The 16,426-nt window shown below is 33.3% G+C and overlaps 1 protein-coding gene across 2 annotated transcripts in view; it reads left to right on the top strand.

Annotated features, from left to right (window-relative positions):
- Positions 1-16,426, top strand: part of BRD10 (bromodomain containing 10) — a 134,060-nt gene that overhangs the window by 77,932 nt on the left and 39,702 nt on the right. The window contains exon 6 of one of the 2 annotated variants that reach the window (XM_025927397.2): positions 12,744-12,833. The exons of the other annotated variant lie outside the window; for it this stretch is intronic. Within the exon in view, the coding sequence (XP_025783182.1) occupies positions 12,744-12,833 (90 nt within the window). The remainder of the gene's footprint in view (positions 1-12,743; positions 12,834-16,426) is intronic. 2 annotated transcript variants of the gene reach the window in all.

Genomic DNA, 16,426 nt, shown 5'->3' with positions numbered 1-16,426 from the left:
TGAAAGTAATGAAGCTGTTAGTAGATAGAGATTGGATCCCTTTTGCAAAACCTGACTTAATTTGTATAAGGATTAGTCCATCTTTAAATAGACAATAAAACATGCTAAGAGAAAAATGTGTCCAGGGATTAAATTGTAAAGTTTATTTCTTGATAAGTCCTATGAATTAAAAAAGTAAATCCTGTTTTGACCTCAGCTACTTTTTTTTTTAAGTTTATTTATTTATTTCGAGAGACAGAGACAGCATGAGTGGGGGAAGGGCAGAGAGAGAGGGAGACAGAGAATCCCAAGTAGGGTCTGCATCATTAGTGCAGAGCTGGCTGTGGGGCTTGAACTTACCAAACAGTGAGATCGTGACCTGAGCTGAAACCAAGAGTCAGATGCTTAACCGACTGGAGCCACCCAGGCACCCCGACCTCAACTACTTTTTAATTCGACGGTGTTTCTGTTGACTTTTTTTAAATCTGGAAATTAACATTGCCTGTTTGCTTCATGTTTACTTATATTTACACCTAGTATCTATATCTCAGTTTAAGAAAAGAATTATCCTACCTTTATTTAAGGTATACACTATAGATATTCAAATAGTGGATTGGATTGATTTTTGTGTGTGTATTATAAAGAGACTAACCACATCTGTGTCACTTGTTCTTAAGGGTTATGTCAGTGGTTCTCATACTTTAGATAGTATAAAAATAATGTGATACCTTTATTAAAAATGAAAATTCCTGGGTTTTATGCACCAAGATTTCATTCTTGATTCAGTGGATCTAGGTGGGTACCAGTAATGTGCATAGTGGTTAAGCATGGATTCTGGAACCAGGCTATATAGGTTCTAATGCCAGCTTTACCACTAACTCTGTAACCTTAACCTCTTTGTGCTTTTCAATTCCTCATCTGTATAATGGGGTAACAATAGTACCTACTTATAGGGTTCTTGTGAGAATTAAATGAGAGAGTTAACTGTTTTATGTATTCTTTCTTATTTATTTTTCAAATAAGCATGCCAGATTATTTAGACATAAGTACAGTGTTATGAGTAGGAAAATCAATTAAGAATTGGCTTAAAAGCATCTATTACTGACTTTTACCACATAAAGACTTTGCAATAAATCTCAGATTTGGTCATATTTTATAAATCATGAAATGTTATGATTAAGCCTACAAGAATTTGAAAAGTGAAAAACCAAGTAATATTTGCATCATTAGATTTAATCAGGGGAAAAATTTATGCTTACCCACTATAGGGTTATGGTGATTATATAGTTGGCTTATTGGGAAATTTTGGGGTTTTTTAATTTAGCAATAGGTGCAAAAAAATTAGGAAATATTTTTATTTTTAGTATTTAGCATGTTGGTGATTTAAACTTTTAAGTCATATTGAACAATTGCTTATGACTTTATTAAATTGACTAAAATTCTATTTTGTCAGTTTTGTAATATAAGACTGTTAAACTGAAAAGTAAATATCAATTTTCTTAATAAAATTAATATTTGCCAAAGCCTTTTAATTTGTTTATTTGAGAGAGAAATCTAGTATGTGAATTCTCTTTTTGAACAGTTATAACAGAGTCATAGGAAGTATTTTTAAAACTGTGTCAAGTCTCAGTAAAATTTTAAAATAATGTAAGAGCTTTAGTTGCCATGTCTTTGCTTTTCATTGGTAACCAAAATCTTTCATGTAGTTTATACTTGATCCTGTTCTATATGTGTGGTTTATTCTAAAGGCTGGTTTATAGAGGAAATCCAGAATCCAGCTGCTGACTAGGACTTACATAGTGGTAGTATTTTTAAACATAAGCATAAACTCAGATCCTTAACATACCTGTGAAAAAGTTTAAAACTTTTTAAAATATAAAAAACTATAATTTTCACAGGTATGTTAACCATACTATATTTAACCAATGGAGAAACTAAAGGATATGAAATAAAGTAACAAATTGAGACCCTTAGTATAACAAATTGAGACCAAAATTAGAGTTCACCTGCTTCACTGTGTTAAGGATTATTTTGATTATATTATTTTATTTTGATTATATTATTTTAAATTGCTACCTCTTAAATATTTTTAACTTCAGCTTTTTTACTTTTAAAAGTATGGGTTTTACTTTCCTCTTAAAATTCTTTCCATTTTTAAATATTGTGCATTGAGAGAAACATATCTCATTAATACAAATACTTTGTTAATCAGACTTATTTTTCACATCACATATGATATCCTATTTGCAGGTTTTGAAGCAGTCATTCTTGATAGTATGGTGATCATAAGAAATGAGAAGAAATTTTCTGTCCTCATATTTTAAGATGTTAACATAATTTTAGTTTATTTATTTTTAAAAGTTTATTTATTTTTGAGAGAGAGAGAGAGAGAGAGAGAGAGGCAGAGAAGGGGGGACAGAGGATCCGAAGCAGGCTCTGTGCTGATGCTTAACCAACTAAGCCACCCAGTCACCACATTATAATTTTAGTTTAAATACAATATGAAATTTGAATTTATACCATGAATTTAGTGTTTTGCTTATAATTTTTAGAATGAAGTGTAGGTTTGTTTTATTAGAATGGTAGTGAATGAGAGATCCAGTTTGGGCCTACTCATTTTGACTCCTGCATTGTTTTCCCTTTGCTGTTTAATGTGATTTATTATATTGCTTTAGTTTTGTATGCTGCCTTATGCTCTTTTTGGAACAAATAAAGAAAATACCTCTCATACCTATTGAGTTTATACCCAAAGGCATAATTTCTAGCTTGAAGTAATGATAAAGTAAGGAATGATTTATTATGTTGTTTTTCTGATATGTGATCATATCAGAATTCTTTTGATCTCTACTGGACCTCCCCTCCCCCGCTGTATATACACATTCCTACTTTCTGAGTTGAAGAGGAGACCTTTTAATATTTAACATTTAATAGAAATCAAAGCTTAGGGATAAATTAAACTTAAAACTATAATACATATTCAATTGTTATTAGATTTTTTATTTTGTTTTGTTTGGAAAGATCCCTTAAAGAATATAATATAATATAGTAGGAAGTGGATGAGTCCTACGTTCTATGGTCTCTTCTACCAGTGTGTCATCTTAGGTTACCTCTGTTAGTTTTAATTAGTTTGTATGTGAACTGGAGATACACCTTTTTAGTCTAAAAATTACATGTTTTTAGTCCTTTCTGTTCTAAGATTTATGATTTTGTGGCTCTCATGGATTGGCCTTAAGTGAAAAGTTATCTTGAGGGAGAGTGTGACAGCTTTCAAGAGGTTTTCCTTGGGGGATCAAACTCTTTCGTAACTTCTGCAGTATGACTGAAAATCTTGTCTCGTGAGTATTGGCAGTGTGACCCAACTGTAATCTGAGCTGCTATGGAGCTTTTGTTTTTCATCCCTGGAAGCCCTGAGCCTCAGATAACATTTTTCTAATTCAAGGTAATGGAGGCTTTGATAAGATGTTTTGCTTTGTTCAAAAAATGCATCTGTTCTCCTTAATAGGTGAACTTTATTTATTGATTCTGTTTTAAAAACACCATTTGAAGTTGAGTTTAAAGGCCACACATATGCCATATTATATAAAAAGAGAAGGAATAGAGGGTATATAAGGCAGAGTTGGCATTAATCAGAGTATTTTTTCTTTCAGTATTAGTAACAAAATTATGTATGTTCCTATACATGAATTTTCTCGGAGCTTAACTTGACTATATATTTTGAGTATCTGCATTAGGTATATATCTATTTGTAGAGAGTTAGTATAGAAAGAGACTGTAAATTGTTATGTAGCTATTAATTCATTTTAAGATAACTTCAAAGTAAATATTGCTAAAATTATTTTCACCCTCAAATTCAACAAATTTATGTTGAAGAGTCCTGTCATTTAAGGAACATTTATCTTACCATCGTGCACTTAATTCAGTATTTCATCCGCTATTTGGAAATTAGTCTTTTTGATCTTCATATTCAAGGACACTCCTATATGGGCTTACTGGCCAGAGGGGGATAAACCGTTCCTTGCACCAGCTTCTGTTGAGGATGCAAGTAGTAGTAGGAAGGATGGGGGAAGTAGTCAACAGCTCATATTATTTATTTGAGGGAATGCTGTTTCTGGTGCTCCGATTACCAGAGGTATTAATCAGTTCCCCAACCCCCAATTATAATAGGCATGACCATAAAAAAGATTATTACATTTACATGGGCTGTGACAATTACATTATAAATTTGATCATCTCCTAGTAAGGTGCTAGGTTGTCCAAGTTCGGCACTAATTAGAAGGCTAAGGGCAGTCCCTACTACGCTGAATAAAAGGTAAAGAGTGCTTAAGCACTGAATAAAAGGTAAAGAGTGCCAATATCTTTGTGATTAGTGGAAAACAATCAGGGGTTTATGAACATAGGTAAAATGCCTGAGGAAAGCATTAGACTTTAAGAACAGAGGCTTAAGTCCTCTTTTTGCCAGGCTCTGTGGTGAAATAGCATGTTGAATTGCAAATTCAAAGAAGCAGTTTCAAAAAAAAAAGAGAGAGAGGTTAGAGTGGGAGAGAGCCAAGCATAAGAGACTCTTAAAAACTGAGAACAAACTGAGGGCTGATGGGGGGTGGGAGGGAGGGGAGGGTGGGTGATGGGTATTGAAGAGGGCATCTTTTGGGATGAGCACTGGGTGTTGTATGGAAACCAATCTGACAATAAATTTCATATATTAAATAAATAAATAAATAAAAACAAAAAAAAAACCACTCAGGATATTGCCTGACATATACTACATGCTCAATAAATGCTATTATTATTAAAAAAAAAAAAAAAAGCAGTTTCAAATCTACCAGAGCTTCTCCTGCCTTTTTTTTCCCTAGATAGCAGGAGAAGATTGAAGCCAGTTGATTAGTTAGCTGTTGACTAAAATTTCATGGGATGGAAGCCCACCAATTTGTCAAGGGCTTAGCTAATTAAGTGTTTGATTTACGGTAAATTAATGTAAGATACATTCTTGCGGTCCTTAAGGTTAAATATGCAGCAGTTAAATTGATGTAATTTACTTATGGCTTTGAACACCCTTGGTCTATTTTAACCTAAACTCCTAGTCCAGAATAGATATTATTGGTATAAGTGGGAGTAGCATAGTCAAGATTACAATAAGTGGGCGCAGGAAGTTTATCTTTTTGTGCTTCAAATTGTCATTTTATTTTTATGTTATTTGTTGAGGGAAACAGTACTGTGACATATGTTAGTCGTATATAACAATATAGGTTGAGGAGTGCTGTGAAGGCTAATAGTGTAGATATAATAATTTCATGTTTTTAATTTCTAGAATGGTTTTTCACTTTGGGATAAACCCTAGGAGTGGTAGAAGGCCTCCTAGTCATAGTATTAACACTAGGATGAGTGAGGTGATTAGGGGTGCTTTGTTTCATGTATGGGATAGTGATAATGTTGTTATGCCTGAGCTATGTATAAATAGTATGAAGGTAGTGAGTGTTATTATGATATAAATTACTAGGTTTAAAATTATTGTGGGCCTGTATAGTATAATGACTGTTATTCATCCTATATGGACAATTGAGGAATATACTAGGATTTTTCGTAGTTATGTTTGATTAAGTCCTTTTCGGCCTCCAATTAGGACGGATGTGATGGCTATTGTTAGAAGTAGATTGAGATTGATGGCAAGTGAGATTTGATACAGGTGGATAGTGGTGCAATTTTTTGTCATGTTAGCAGAATTAGGCCTGAAGATAGATTTCCTGTGCAACTTTAGGTACTCAAAAGTGAAATGGGATTAACCCCCGTTTTATTGTTAAGGCAACAGTTATTATAGTCAGTGCTATAGGATTGAGGGTTTTTTTATGTTACTGCCCGGAGTATAGTAGGTTGATGATAATTCCTATTGTTAAGGGTATGGATGTGGTTGCTTGTGTTAAAAAGTATTTTGTAGATGCTTCTTTGGCTTGTGAGTTGAATTTTTTTTTAATTTATTTTAATGTTTATTTTTGAGAGAGAGAGAGAGAGACAGAGCATGAGCAGGGGAGGAGCAGCAAGAGAGGGAGATATAGAACTGGAAGCGGGCTCCAGGCCCCATGCTGCCAGCACAGAGCCTGATGCGGGGCTTGAACCCACGAACTGTGAGATCATGACCTGAACTGAAGTCAGACACTTAACGGACTGAGTCGTGCAGGTGCCTCTGAATTTTTTTTTATAAAGATAGGGATGATAGCTAGCATAGTTATTTTGAAGCCGATTCAGATTATTAATCACTGAGAGTTTATTATTAAAATTATAGTTCCTGAGATGACTGTTGTAATAATAAGAATAGGGGGTTTTATTAGTACAGGAAGGGTATAAGTCAACATTTTTGGGGTATGGGCCTGATACCCCAGGCTGTAAGGTATAGCTGACCTTACTATAGAATATGGTATAATGTAGCATGAAGAGTTTTGAATTCTTAAGACTAGGTTCGATTCCTATAATTCTAGAAATAAGGGGATTCAAACCTCTATTACTTACTCTATCAAAGTAACTCTTTTATCAGACATATTTCTTACGTTTGGGGTGGAATGCTTGGTATAATAATAGGTAGTGATGCATGTCATATACATAGGGTCAGTGTGAGGGGTAGGAAGTTCTTTTCCTAATAAATGTATTAGTTGGTCATATTGGAATTATGGATAGGATGCTCGAATTCATAAAAAGGTAATTGTCAGGAATAGGTTTAAACAGTAAAGTTGACTCTGTATAATTCTGGTAAATATGGGCTGTGGAATGCTCCGAAAAATAAGATTGAGGATGTTCATTATGATGATGTTGGTGTATTCTGCTAGGAAAAATAGGGTGAAGGGACCTGTTGCATACACAATGTTAAACCCACATACAAGTTCTGATTCTCCTTCTGTTAAGTCACAGGGAACCCGATTAGTTTCTGCTAGGGTTGAGATGAATCAGATCATGGCTAAAGGTCATAAAGGGAGTGATGATTAGCATTGATAGTGTAAAGGATCCATTTATTAGCAGTACTGATAGGATTATTGCTAATGTAACTTTGTATGAAATTGAGCTATGGCCCACAGGGCTCTGATTAAGGCGTAATCATAGGATTGAGTAAATGGCAAGACTTGACATAGCTAGTATAAATAATACTCCTAAATTTATGTTGATGAGTGGATATGGTATTGGCAGGGGGATTCAGATGGTTAGGGCGAGTGAGAGGGCTAAAATGGGTGCTATAATAAATGTAGATATGGAAGATGTGAGGGGTTGCAGGGGCTCTTATTAAAAAGTTTCACCGCATCTGCAGTAGGTTGCAGTAGCCTGTATGTTCCTAAGATGTTTGGTCCTTTGTGAAGTCGTATATATCCTAATACTTTACATTCTACTCGTGTTAGGAAAGCTACTGCAAGGAGGATTGGGACGTTCAGTGAAAAGATGTTAATTACAAACATGTTAGGGAGAGGAGTTGAACCTCTGATTATAAAGGTTTAAGTTTTATGCAGTTACCAGCTCTGCCACCCTAACAAACCCGGATTCTTGGGCAGTGGAAGTTAACAAAGTCTGGATTGAGATTATATCATCTAATGAGTTTAAGGCACTTTATGTGAAGTAGGCCTCATTTCTCTTGTCCTTTCATACTGGGAGAAATTGTTTAATAGAAACCAACCCGCATTGCTCCAATTTGAGCTCAGATCACATAGGACTTTAATTGTTGAACAAATGAACCTTTGATAGCTGCTGCACCATCGGAATGTCCTTATCTAACATCGAGGTTGTAAACTCTATTGTCAATATGAACTCTAAAATAGTATTGTGCTGTTATTCCTAGGGTAACTTGTTCCACTGATCAAGTTTTGGGATCAATAAGTGATGTAATACTTTTGACTAGTTGGTCTAGATTTCAGACCCTCAGAGGTTGTTTATTCTCCGAGGTCACCCCAACTTAAATTGTCAGTCCATGTATTGTCCCTGTTGGTTGAATTGAGTTGATTTCTTTGGACTGGTTAATTAAAGCTCCCTAGGGTTTTTCATCTTATTATTATATTCCCGCCTCTTCACGGGAAGGTCAGTTTCATGGATTGGAAGTAAGAGACAGCAAAACCCTCATGTGACCATTCATACAAGTCCCTATTTAGAGAACAAATGATTATGCTACCTTTGCATGATCAGGATACCACAGCCATTTAGATCAGGATACTGCGGCCGTTTAACAAACGTCACTGGGCAGGCTGTACCTCTAATACTAGAAATGCTAGAGGTGATGTTTTTGGTATACAGGTGGGGTTTGTGTTTGAGTTCCTTTTACTTCTTTTAATGTTTCCTTAGTTGTGTGCCTGTGTTGTGTCAACAATTAGTTTGATAATTAGTTTATAGCTGGATTATTTTATCTTATTGTTAACTGTGTTATCTGCTCTGATATAAGTTTATGCAAGGACAAGTATTAGCATTGTTGCTTCTATTGTTAAATAGATTAACCCAGTGTTAAATTAGGAGTTGGTTGCATATTTTGGTATTAAGATGATTTTAATGCTTTCTTAATTGATGGCTGCCTTTAGGCCAGTTATGGTTGTGTTTATGCTTATTCTCTAAACAAGGTTGTATTTTTTTCTAAAAAGCTGTAACTTTTTAGATATATTTTAAACTTATATTAGAATTTTTAGGTTTTTAGGGAAGCTTAAAGTTGAACTAAGATTCTCTTCTGGGTACCAGCTATCACCAGGCTCCTTAGACTTTTCACCTCTACCTACAAATCTTCTCACTTATTTTGCAACATAGATGAGTTTATTCTACACAGGTTGTTCATAGGTAGCTTGTCTGGTTTGGGGAGGACTAGCTTAACTTCTCTTTGTTAGGTTATTCTAGTTAATTAAGCAAAATGTACAAAGGGGTAATGTTTGCTGTTTAGTATTTTTAATTTTTCTTTCATTGTTCCCTTATAGTACTTTCTTTATAGCGCCAATTTAAATTTCTCTATCCTATACTTGTAAGAATTTATTAAATGTTTTGGTTGTTTCGTGTTAGTTGAGTTTTTGGTTGTTTTGGCTAGCTTTGGTTCAAGATGATCATTTGATGTGAAATCTTCTGGGTGTAAGCCAGATGCTTTAAGCTACATCTTGGTTTATCCATGCATACTTTCCAGTATGCTTACCTTGGTATGACTTATCTCCTCTTGTGTTTTTGTTATTTGAATAAGTTGTCTTTAGGTTTATGTCACTTGAGAGTGACGGGTAGTGTGTGCTTTCTTCGTGGCCCAATTCAATTAAGCTCTCTATTCTTAATTTACTACTAAATCCTCCTTTAGTTCTCAGTTTCATAAGAATTTTCATAGGGAATTGTGTTTTTACGTAGAAAATGTAGCCCATTTCTTCCTGCCTCATGAGTTACACCTTGACCTAACTTTTTGATATATGATAGTTGTTATTACTTTTCTTTCTTTGCAGGGTTTGCTGAAGATGGCAATATATAGACTGAATTGGCAAGAGGTACTGAGGTATATTGGGGTTTATCGATTACAGAACAGGCTCCTCTAGAGGGATATAAAGCACCCATAGTGGGGTATCTAATCCCAGTTTGGGCCTTACCTATAGTGTAACAGGAGGAATTAAAGTCATTTTTGTGACTTATTTTTATATTAATTGTAGCTTTTTACAGCCTAGTTAAGATTTAACTTTAGTGCAGGGTTCTCTTTAACACACTTTACACCCTAAGTCTATTAATTTGGGTTAATCATATGACCACCATGGCTGGAGCAAAATTTACCAACCCTGTTTAATATAGCTTAGTCTAACTTTCGTTCATGGCTTAATTTTTATCACTGCTGTATCCTGTGGGGTTGTGGTTAAAGAAGGCATCATGAGCCACATTTTAGTGTGTTTGATACCTGCTCCTTTTGATCACTGGTGATTTAGAGGGCATTTTCACCGGGGTGCAAAGACTTGCATGTGTAATCTTTTTAACAACCAGTGGAAAGGCTAGGACCAAACCTTTGTGTTTATGGAGTCTGACGACTCATCTAGGCATTTTCAGTGTCTTGCTTTACTCAGTAAGCTATACTAACAGGTTTATGTTGATTTGGATTTGAGTTTATCAGTTGATTTTTATGGTACTTGTTTAGTGAAAATTAACTGTTCAAGAAGAAAGAGAGCTCAGGACTATGTATCCTAGTGTATTATATGGGAATTTGATGTTTGAGCCTTATATTTGGATGTGCATTTAGTCTTGTTTTGGGGGTTTAGCAAGAAGATAATAAATACGTTTATCTATTATAGGGTTACAGGGGACTTGGGGGTAAGGGGAGTTTGGTTAAGCTAGTTGTTTATTATGAACTCTGTAGTACCAGAATGAAGATTTGGAATTCTTAATCATTTAGAACCTTACTGCTCAAAAGTATGATCTGTATGTAGCCCATACCTGGAAACTTGTTAGAAATGCAGAATCTCAGGTCCCACCTCAGACCCATTAAATCAAAAACTTCATTTTAACAAGATTCCCAGGTGATTCTTATGCACATTAAAGTCTGAGAAGCATTGACTTTTGTATACAACTTACTAAGCTGGTAAGCCACTTCGAAATACTATTTTAATATATTCATAATATTCATAGTTTGACTTCAAAACTGTGTTCCTTTAAATGGAATATTAAGTATTTGTTGATTCCTATGAACTGAAAGATTTTAAGTTTCTTAGAGTGTGTCTGGTTGTCGGGGTGCATGTTTTCATTGTTACTGTAAGTTTCTACAAACTATATATGCAAAATGTACCCTTATTCCTTGTATAATGAGACACCTAAGATGCAGGTGAAAATTCCTCTGTGCTTTGCCATGTGTGCAAATGAGAAATCTGTTCTGTGATATTAACTACTGCACGAAGTTCAGTGAAAAGGCATGTAACCCATCTGTAAGCTCTGGGGCAAATTTGACATGTTAGTCAGAATAGCAGATTTTACAATGGGAAGTTTAGTTACCACTGAGTGAGTAGTTACTAAAAACCTGGTGTAGGACCAACAATGAAGCTTTATAAATGGAATAGAAGTTGAAGACATTATCAAATTTTAGAGGCACTCACATAGTTGTCCAGTCCACTGCCTATTAGCATTTCTTCCAGGACTCTAGATTTGGCAAATGGGAATGTGTAGTTTATAATAAAATATTAGCAGCACTGTCCTACTACATCATTGTGTTTTATACCCTTGAAATTATTTGAGTTACTTAAATGCATATTTTCTCTTCATCAGTTCTGTGTGTTTGAAAGTATGTAGCATTTCTAATAATAATTGTTAATACTAATTATAATTTATAATATGTGTGATTTTTTCTTAGTCTGTTAGATTTAACTATATTGCCATTTAGGTAGATCAAGGGCATATCAGTGATTTCATATGGCTTAACCTAATAATGAAGTTTAAAGGGGTCCTACTTTCCCATTTTTGTCACACAGTTATCACTAGGAATAATCTTGTTGTAACCCACTTTTCTTTTGTTGTTGTTTTTTGGGTTTTTTTTACAAAATATATGCCTTTTAGGAAAACAGTATCCTTACACAGAAATTAATGAATATAACAAATTTGGGCTGATAAAAACTTATGGTGAATTAATAGCTTTATAAGTGTAGTATTTCTTTTAAATTATCATGCAGTATAAACATTACAAGACTTTCATTAACCTAAAACTTTTCCTCTTTATGTAGTTGCAGTTGTTTTAGAAACATTTCTTTTTTATAATAGATTTTTTAAAATATGGGCTTAAATTATTTTAGGGAAAAGTTAAATATATTGGGAAAAACTCAGTATAATTTTACAAGAACTAAAATGTAGTTGTTAATATTTTTGCTGACACTTCACTGTTTTTTACTTATTTTTTAATGTTTATTTATTTTTGAGAGAGAGAGAGGCGCAAAATGCAGGCGGGGGAGGAGCAGAGAGAGGGAGACACAGAATCCAAGCAGGCTCCAGGCTCTGAGCTGTCAGGACAGAGCCTAATGCGGGGCTTGAATTCATGACCTAAGCTGAAGTCAGACACTTAACCTACTGAGCCGCCCAGGTGTCCCAGACACTTCACTGTTTAAAGCTTTTAGTAGTTAAGCCAAACTAGTTTGATTATTCATAACTAAAAACCAATTATTTTGGCCATTTGTCAATCTTAACCAAGGTGAAGTAAAATTATATTTCCATATAATTATGAAAAGAAATAGATGCTGTCTATGGAGATGATTTTATTAAAGACTACAAGATCATATTAAGAATGTGTACTTAATGTCATTTATTTCTTTGAATATATGTATTACATATAGTGGAAATCCTTCTTTCTTGGCAGTCCCAACCATAATACAATTAGTTTGATCATATAGTTAGCAAACTAGAGCAAAGGTATAATGACATTTCTCCAGGGATGCATTTATTCATCAACTAGGATACTGCCTGATAAAGCATTTCTTAAAGGTGATTCAGTAATCTGTGAATTATAGGGTGAGTTTCCAGATCTTTGTCATTCTGGGCTGAAAGTTGATAACGTTAAGAAAGTACCTGGATTATAAAGCAAGCTGAGAACAGAGGGGTGTGGTATGAAACCACCAGGGTTGAAATTTCAGTTATTTTTATGCTATGCCTGAAGTTCATACATTATAACAAGTGATATATTTTAAAATATAAACTGTGGGATTTTTTTTGCTTTTTACTATTACAAATACAAATAATTGTGAATTTAGTGTATGTTAAATCAACTTCTGTTACCACATTTTGGGTGTTTTATATTATGTGTTATCAAGCTGTGTTTTTGTGTTTTATTTTAGCTTATTTGCACTAATCTTGATGAACTCAGGGAATTAATCACAAAAATCGAGAATGAACTCAAAGATCTGGAAAACAGTAGAAAAAAATCGGTAGGTGTTGATCCAAAAGTTCTATCTATTATTTTTAGCATTAAAATTTATTCCTGCTTTTTTCTAAAGCTTTCTTTTTTAATCTTGTTTTTCTGGGTTACATAAAAATTTGCAATGAAAAATAGAAACATTGTTCCTTTTATTTCTTCTGTGTGGTCTGGTTTTCATTTTTCATAGAGAAAAATGGTACCAGGGCAAGTAAATTAAATTTTGTTTGCCTGGTTTATATCAGGTATAGTTTTAGAATATTTCCCAATATACTGGTTGGTTGTTTGCTGACTGGTAGTTTTTAGGGTAACGCTTGCCTTGCAGATATTCTTAATTAATAATTATATGCTTTTAATGGAAGATTATTGCTTATTAACATAAAAATTTTAATTAACTGTGACATAAATAATATATAAATTTTTAATCCTGCCCCAGATGTTTTTGAAACATACTTACCAGTATGTCTTTTAAAACACCTTTATCAGTTAAAGTCTTTTTTAAACTTTATATATTCTAAATTCACAATTTTACCTTCATTTTTTATAGTTCTTGAGAGAATATAAAGAAAAGAATATTCACTCAACACTTGGTAAAATACTCATTTATGTTATTTATTAAATCAGTGATACTTGCTTAACTGGCATTAATAGTTCAGTGATATTACATATTTGAAACACAGTTATACACCAGTAAATGTGAAGGCTTTAAGCATTGGAGAAAATCAATCATTATTTTAAAAATACCTTTTTTTTTATGGCTTAGGAATGCCATGAAGCCACTTTTAGGTGTTTGCTCAGAACCTGTTAATCTAGAATTATGTATAAAATAAGGATAGTGATACATACAGCAAAGCTTCATATCAGCAGATTTGTAGTAGTCATTTTGTATGCTGTTTAGGAGAAACATATTGGTAGCACTCTGAAGGGAGGAGACTTAAATGCCATTAAAGGACAACCTTCTGAGGTTATTTAACAGAGGCATAAAACAGCCATAAGCATTCAGAAGTTTCAAGTGATACCTCTGAGAATATCGATATAATCTAAGAGATAGGATAATGTTCATAGTGATAGCTATTAATTAACAAAAAAACATTATGTTCAGTATACAATCTGAGAATGTGGAAAACTGTTATTTTTAGAAATATTTCTATTAAAAATGGTTTATACCCTTATAAGATTCTTATGTGTTCGTGTGTGTGTGTGTATGTGTGTGTATACACTTGTGTGTGTATACACGTGTGTGTGTGTGTGTGTGTGTGTGTGTGTGTGTGTGTGTGTGTCTACACATACACACTTTGGTATATGGGTAGTTGATGTGAAACACCAGGTGTTTTTTCAAACAACATTTGTATTAAAATATTTTCTCAGCAAAGTTATTTTTAATATATCTGATGTTATATGATCATAAAGGACTAATTCTGTTCTTTAATAGGAAGAATAGTCTTTTAATCAGGGTGTTATCTATAGTTTTTGTAGAAGCTGTTTATTTTTAGTGAGTTGTCTGTTCTTCATGAGTCTAAATAGAATTCTGTTAAGTAAATTTGCTAATTGTTTTTTATGCTATGGTTAAACATAATGTATGCCTCTTAACTTGTTCCCATATTATAAATTAGGGTGTTGTTTTCAATAAATAGTTTTATGCATAACTGATTTACGTACTTACTTACAGCATGCATTGTAAGAGAAAAAGACTTCTGCAAGTATCCTAGAGTTTTCTGTAAAGCCATCCACCTCACTTCCATTAGTGGTAGGAGGTATATGCATATTGCCTTCCTTTACAGGAACAAGTAGAAGGGTAAAAGAAAGTATAGATTACAAATTTTTGACATTGTAGTCTGTGGAGGCATGTTTATCAAATAGTTTTAGGTTACATACAGGGTTTAATTTTTAAATTTTGTGACTCTAAATTTTTAACTTGTTTATGACTCGTAATATTTGCATATTAGTTTTAAAATATGTTTTCTGCTCTTCAAGAAATAGAAATTCTTGGGACTGTACTTAGTAGGGATAATCTTACTGAGATTACTAACATAAGAGCTATTTCCCTTTAAACTGCCTAAAAGGTTGTTTTCATGTGAAATGGGCACACAGCATAAAGGTAACAATAGACCATAAAAGTTTACTATTATTATCTCTCATTCCTTATTTTTCTATACAAGCTATTATTGAGTATGGTAGATGTTAGTTATAGGAACTAACCTTATTGAATGTTTATGTTAATATTAAATATCAATTTATTTGGCATCATTTTGGAATAAGATGTTTCACTGAACTGAATTTTCTAGGTAACTGAAACCTAAACTTTAGGACTAAATTCCTTCCTTCCTTTCTTTTTAATTTCTTATTTTAATCATTTAATGAGAAATTTCCCTGCCTCCTTGTACTATATTCAACAAAATTTTAACACTTTTTGATGATTCAAGGATCATTATGAATATCCATAATTATACTGATACCCTAAAAGTGTATTGATATCAATAACTCTAAACATTTACCAAAAGACCTTTATGTTACATATTTTGAAGGTGTGTGTTTGTATTTTTGCTTTTGTTATCTTTTCTTGGTCAACCTGTTGTTTCTTGTGTTTGTCCATGTACTTGCCTTAGCTAATATACTGTGAATTACAAAGGAAGTAACAATATTTATAAGAATTGGACTTGTAGTAAGGACCTGAGAGACTTTCTTAATAATGAGAAATGCATGAACTTGGTGATGGTGGTAGCCATTTTCACTGGTTCCTTGCCTGTGGACTTCCTTCACTATTGCCAGACAAATAGAGTATTAATTTTGATCTTCATAAGATATCACTGTCAAAACTAAAATAGTATTTAGAGTCAAAACAATTCTGTTACTCATCAGCTTTTATATCTATAATGCTCCAGTAACAAAGAGGATTTATTCCATATAGACATTTATTTGTCATAAGCCATTTTTAAAAACAGAAATATTTATGTGATAGAGGATTTAATATGGATTCATACAAACACCTCACTTCTTTAGAGGATTTCTTCTCTGCAGAGCCTCTTCAGATAGTTTATAATCTTTTAAAAATCTGGATCGTTTACTCATTCTTGTAAGACAGCTAATTCCATTTATAGTTAATAATGTAAGGAGAAAAATGCTTTCATTTTCTTGAGTTTGTCTGAGCACACTTGATACCATTACTTCAATTTTGGAAGCAACTTTCAACATCCTTTAGATCCTGCAGTGTTATACCTAATTATTTACCTGAGATTTGTTTAAAGTGAGACATCTGGTTGAGATAAATAGAAGTATATAGTTTGACAGTTTTTAAATTTTGTTTTCCTCATTATTGTTTAGATCATAGGATTCTTCAGGGAGCTAAAGGAGAAAATCATAACATTTTATTTTTATTTTGTGTTTTTAGTCAAGAGATAAAATTCACATTGTCTATTTGGAAATTATATTTTTATCTTATTTAATTTTTAAATATTTATTTATTTTGAGAGAGAGGAAGAAGGGGAGGGGCAGAGAGAGCAAGGGAGAGAGAGAATTCCAAGCAGGCCCCATGCTGTCAGTGCAGAGCCTGACGCACACAAGGCTCAAACCCACAAACCCTGAGGTCATGACCTGAACCAAAATCAA

Source organism: Puma concolor, chromosome D4 (genome assembly GCF_028749965.1).
Source record: "Puma concolor isolate L17-30 chromosome D4, mPumCon1.1.hap2, whole genome shotgun sequence".
NCBI classification, from domain to species: domain Eukaryota; kingdom Metazoa; phylum Chordata; class Mammalia; order Carnivora; family Felidae; genus Puma; species Puma concolor.
This window is presented reverse-complemented; position numbering and strand designations above follow the sequence as displayed.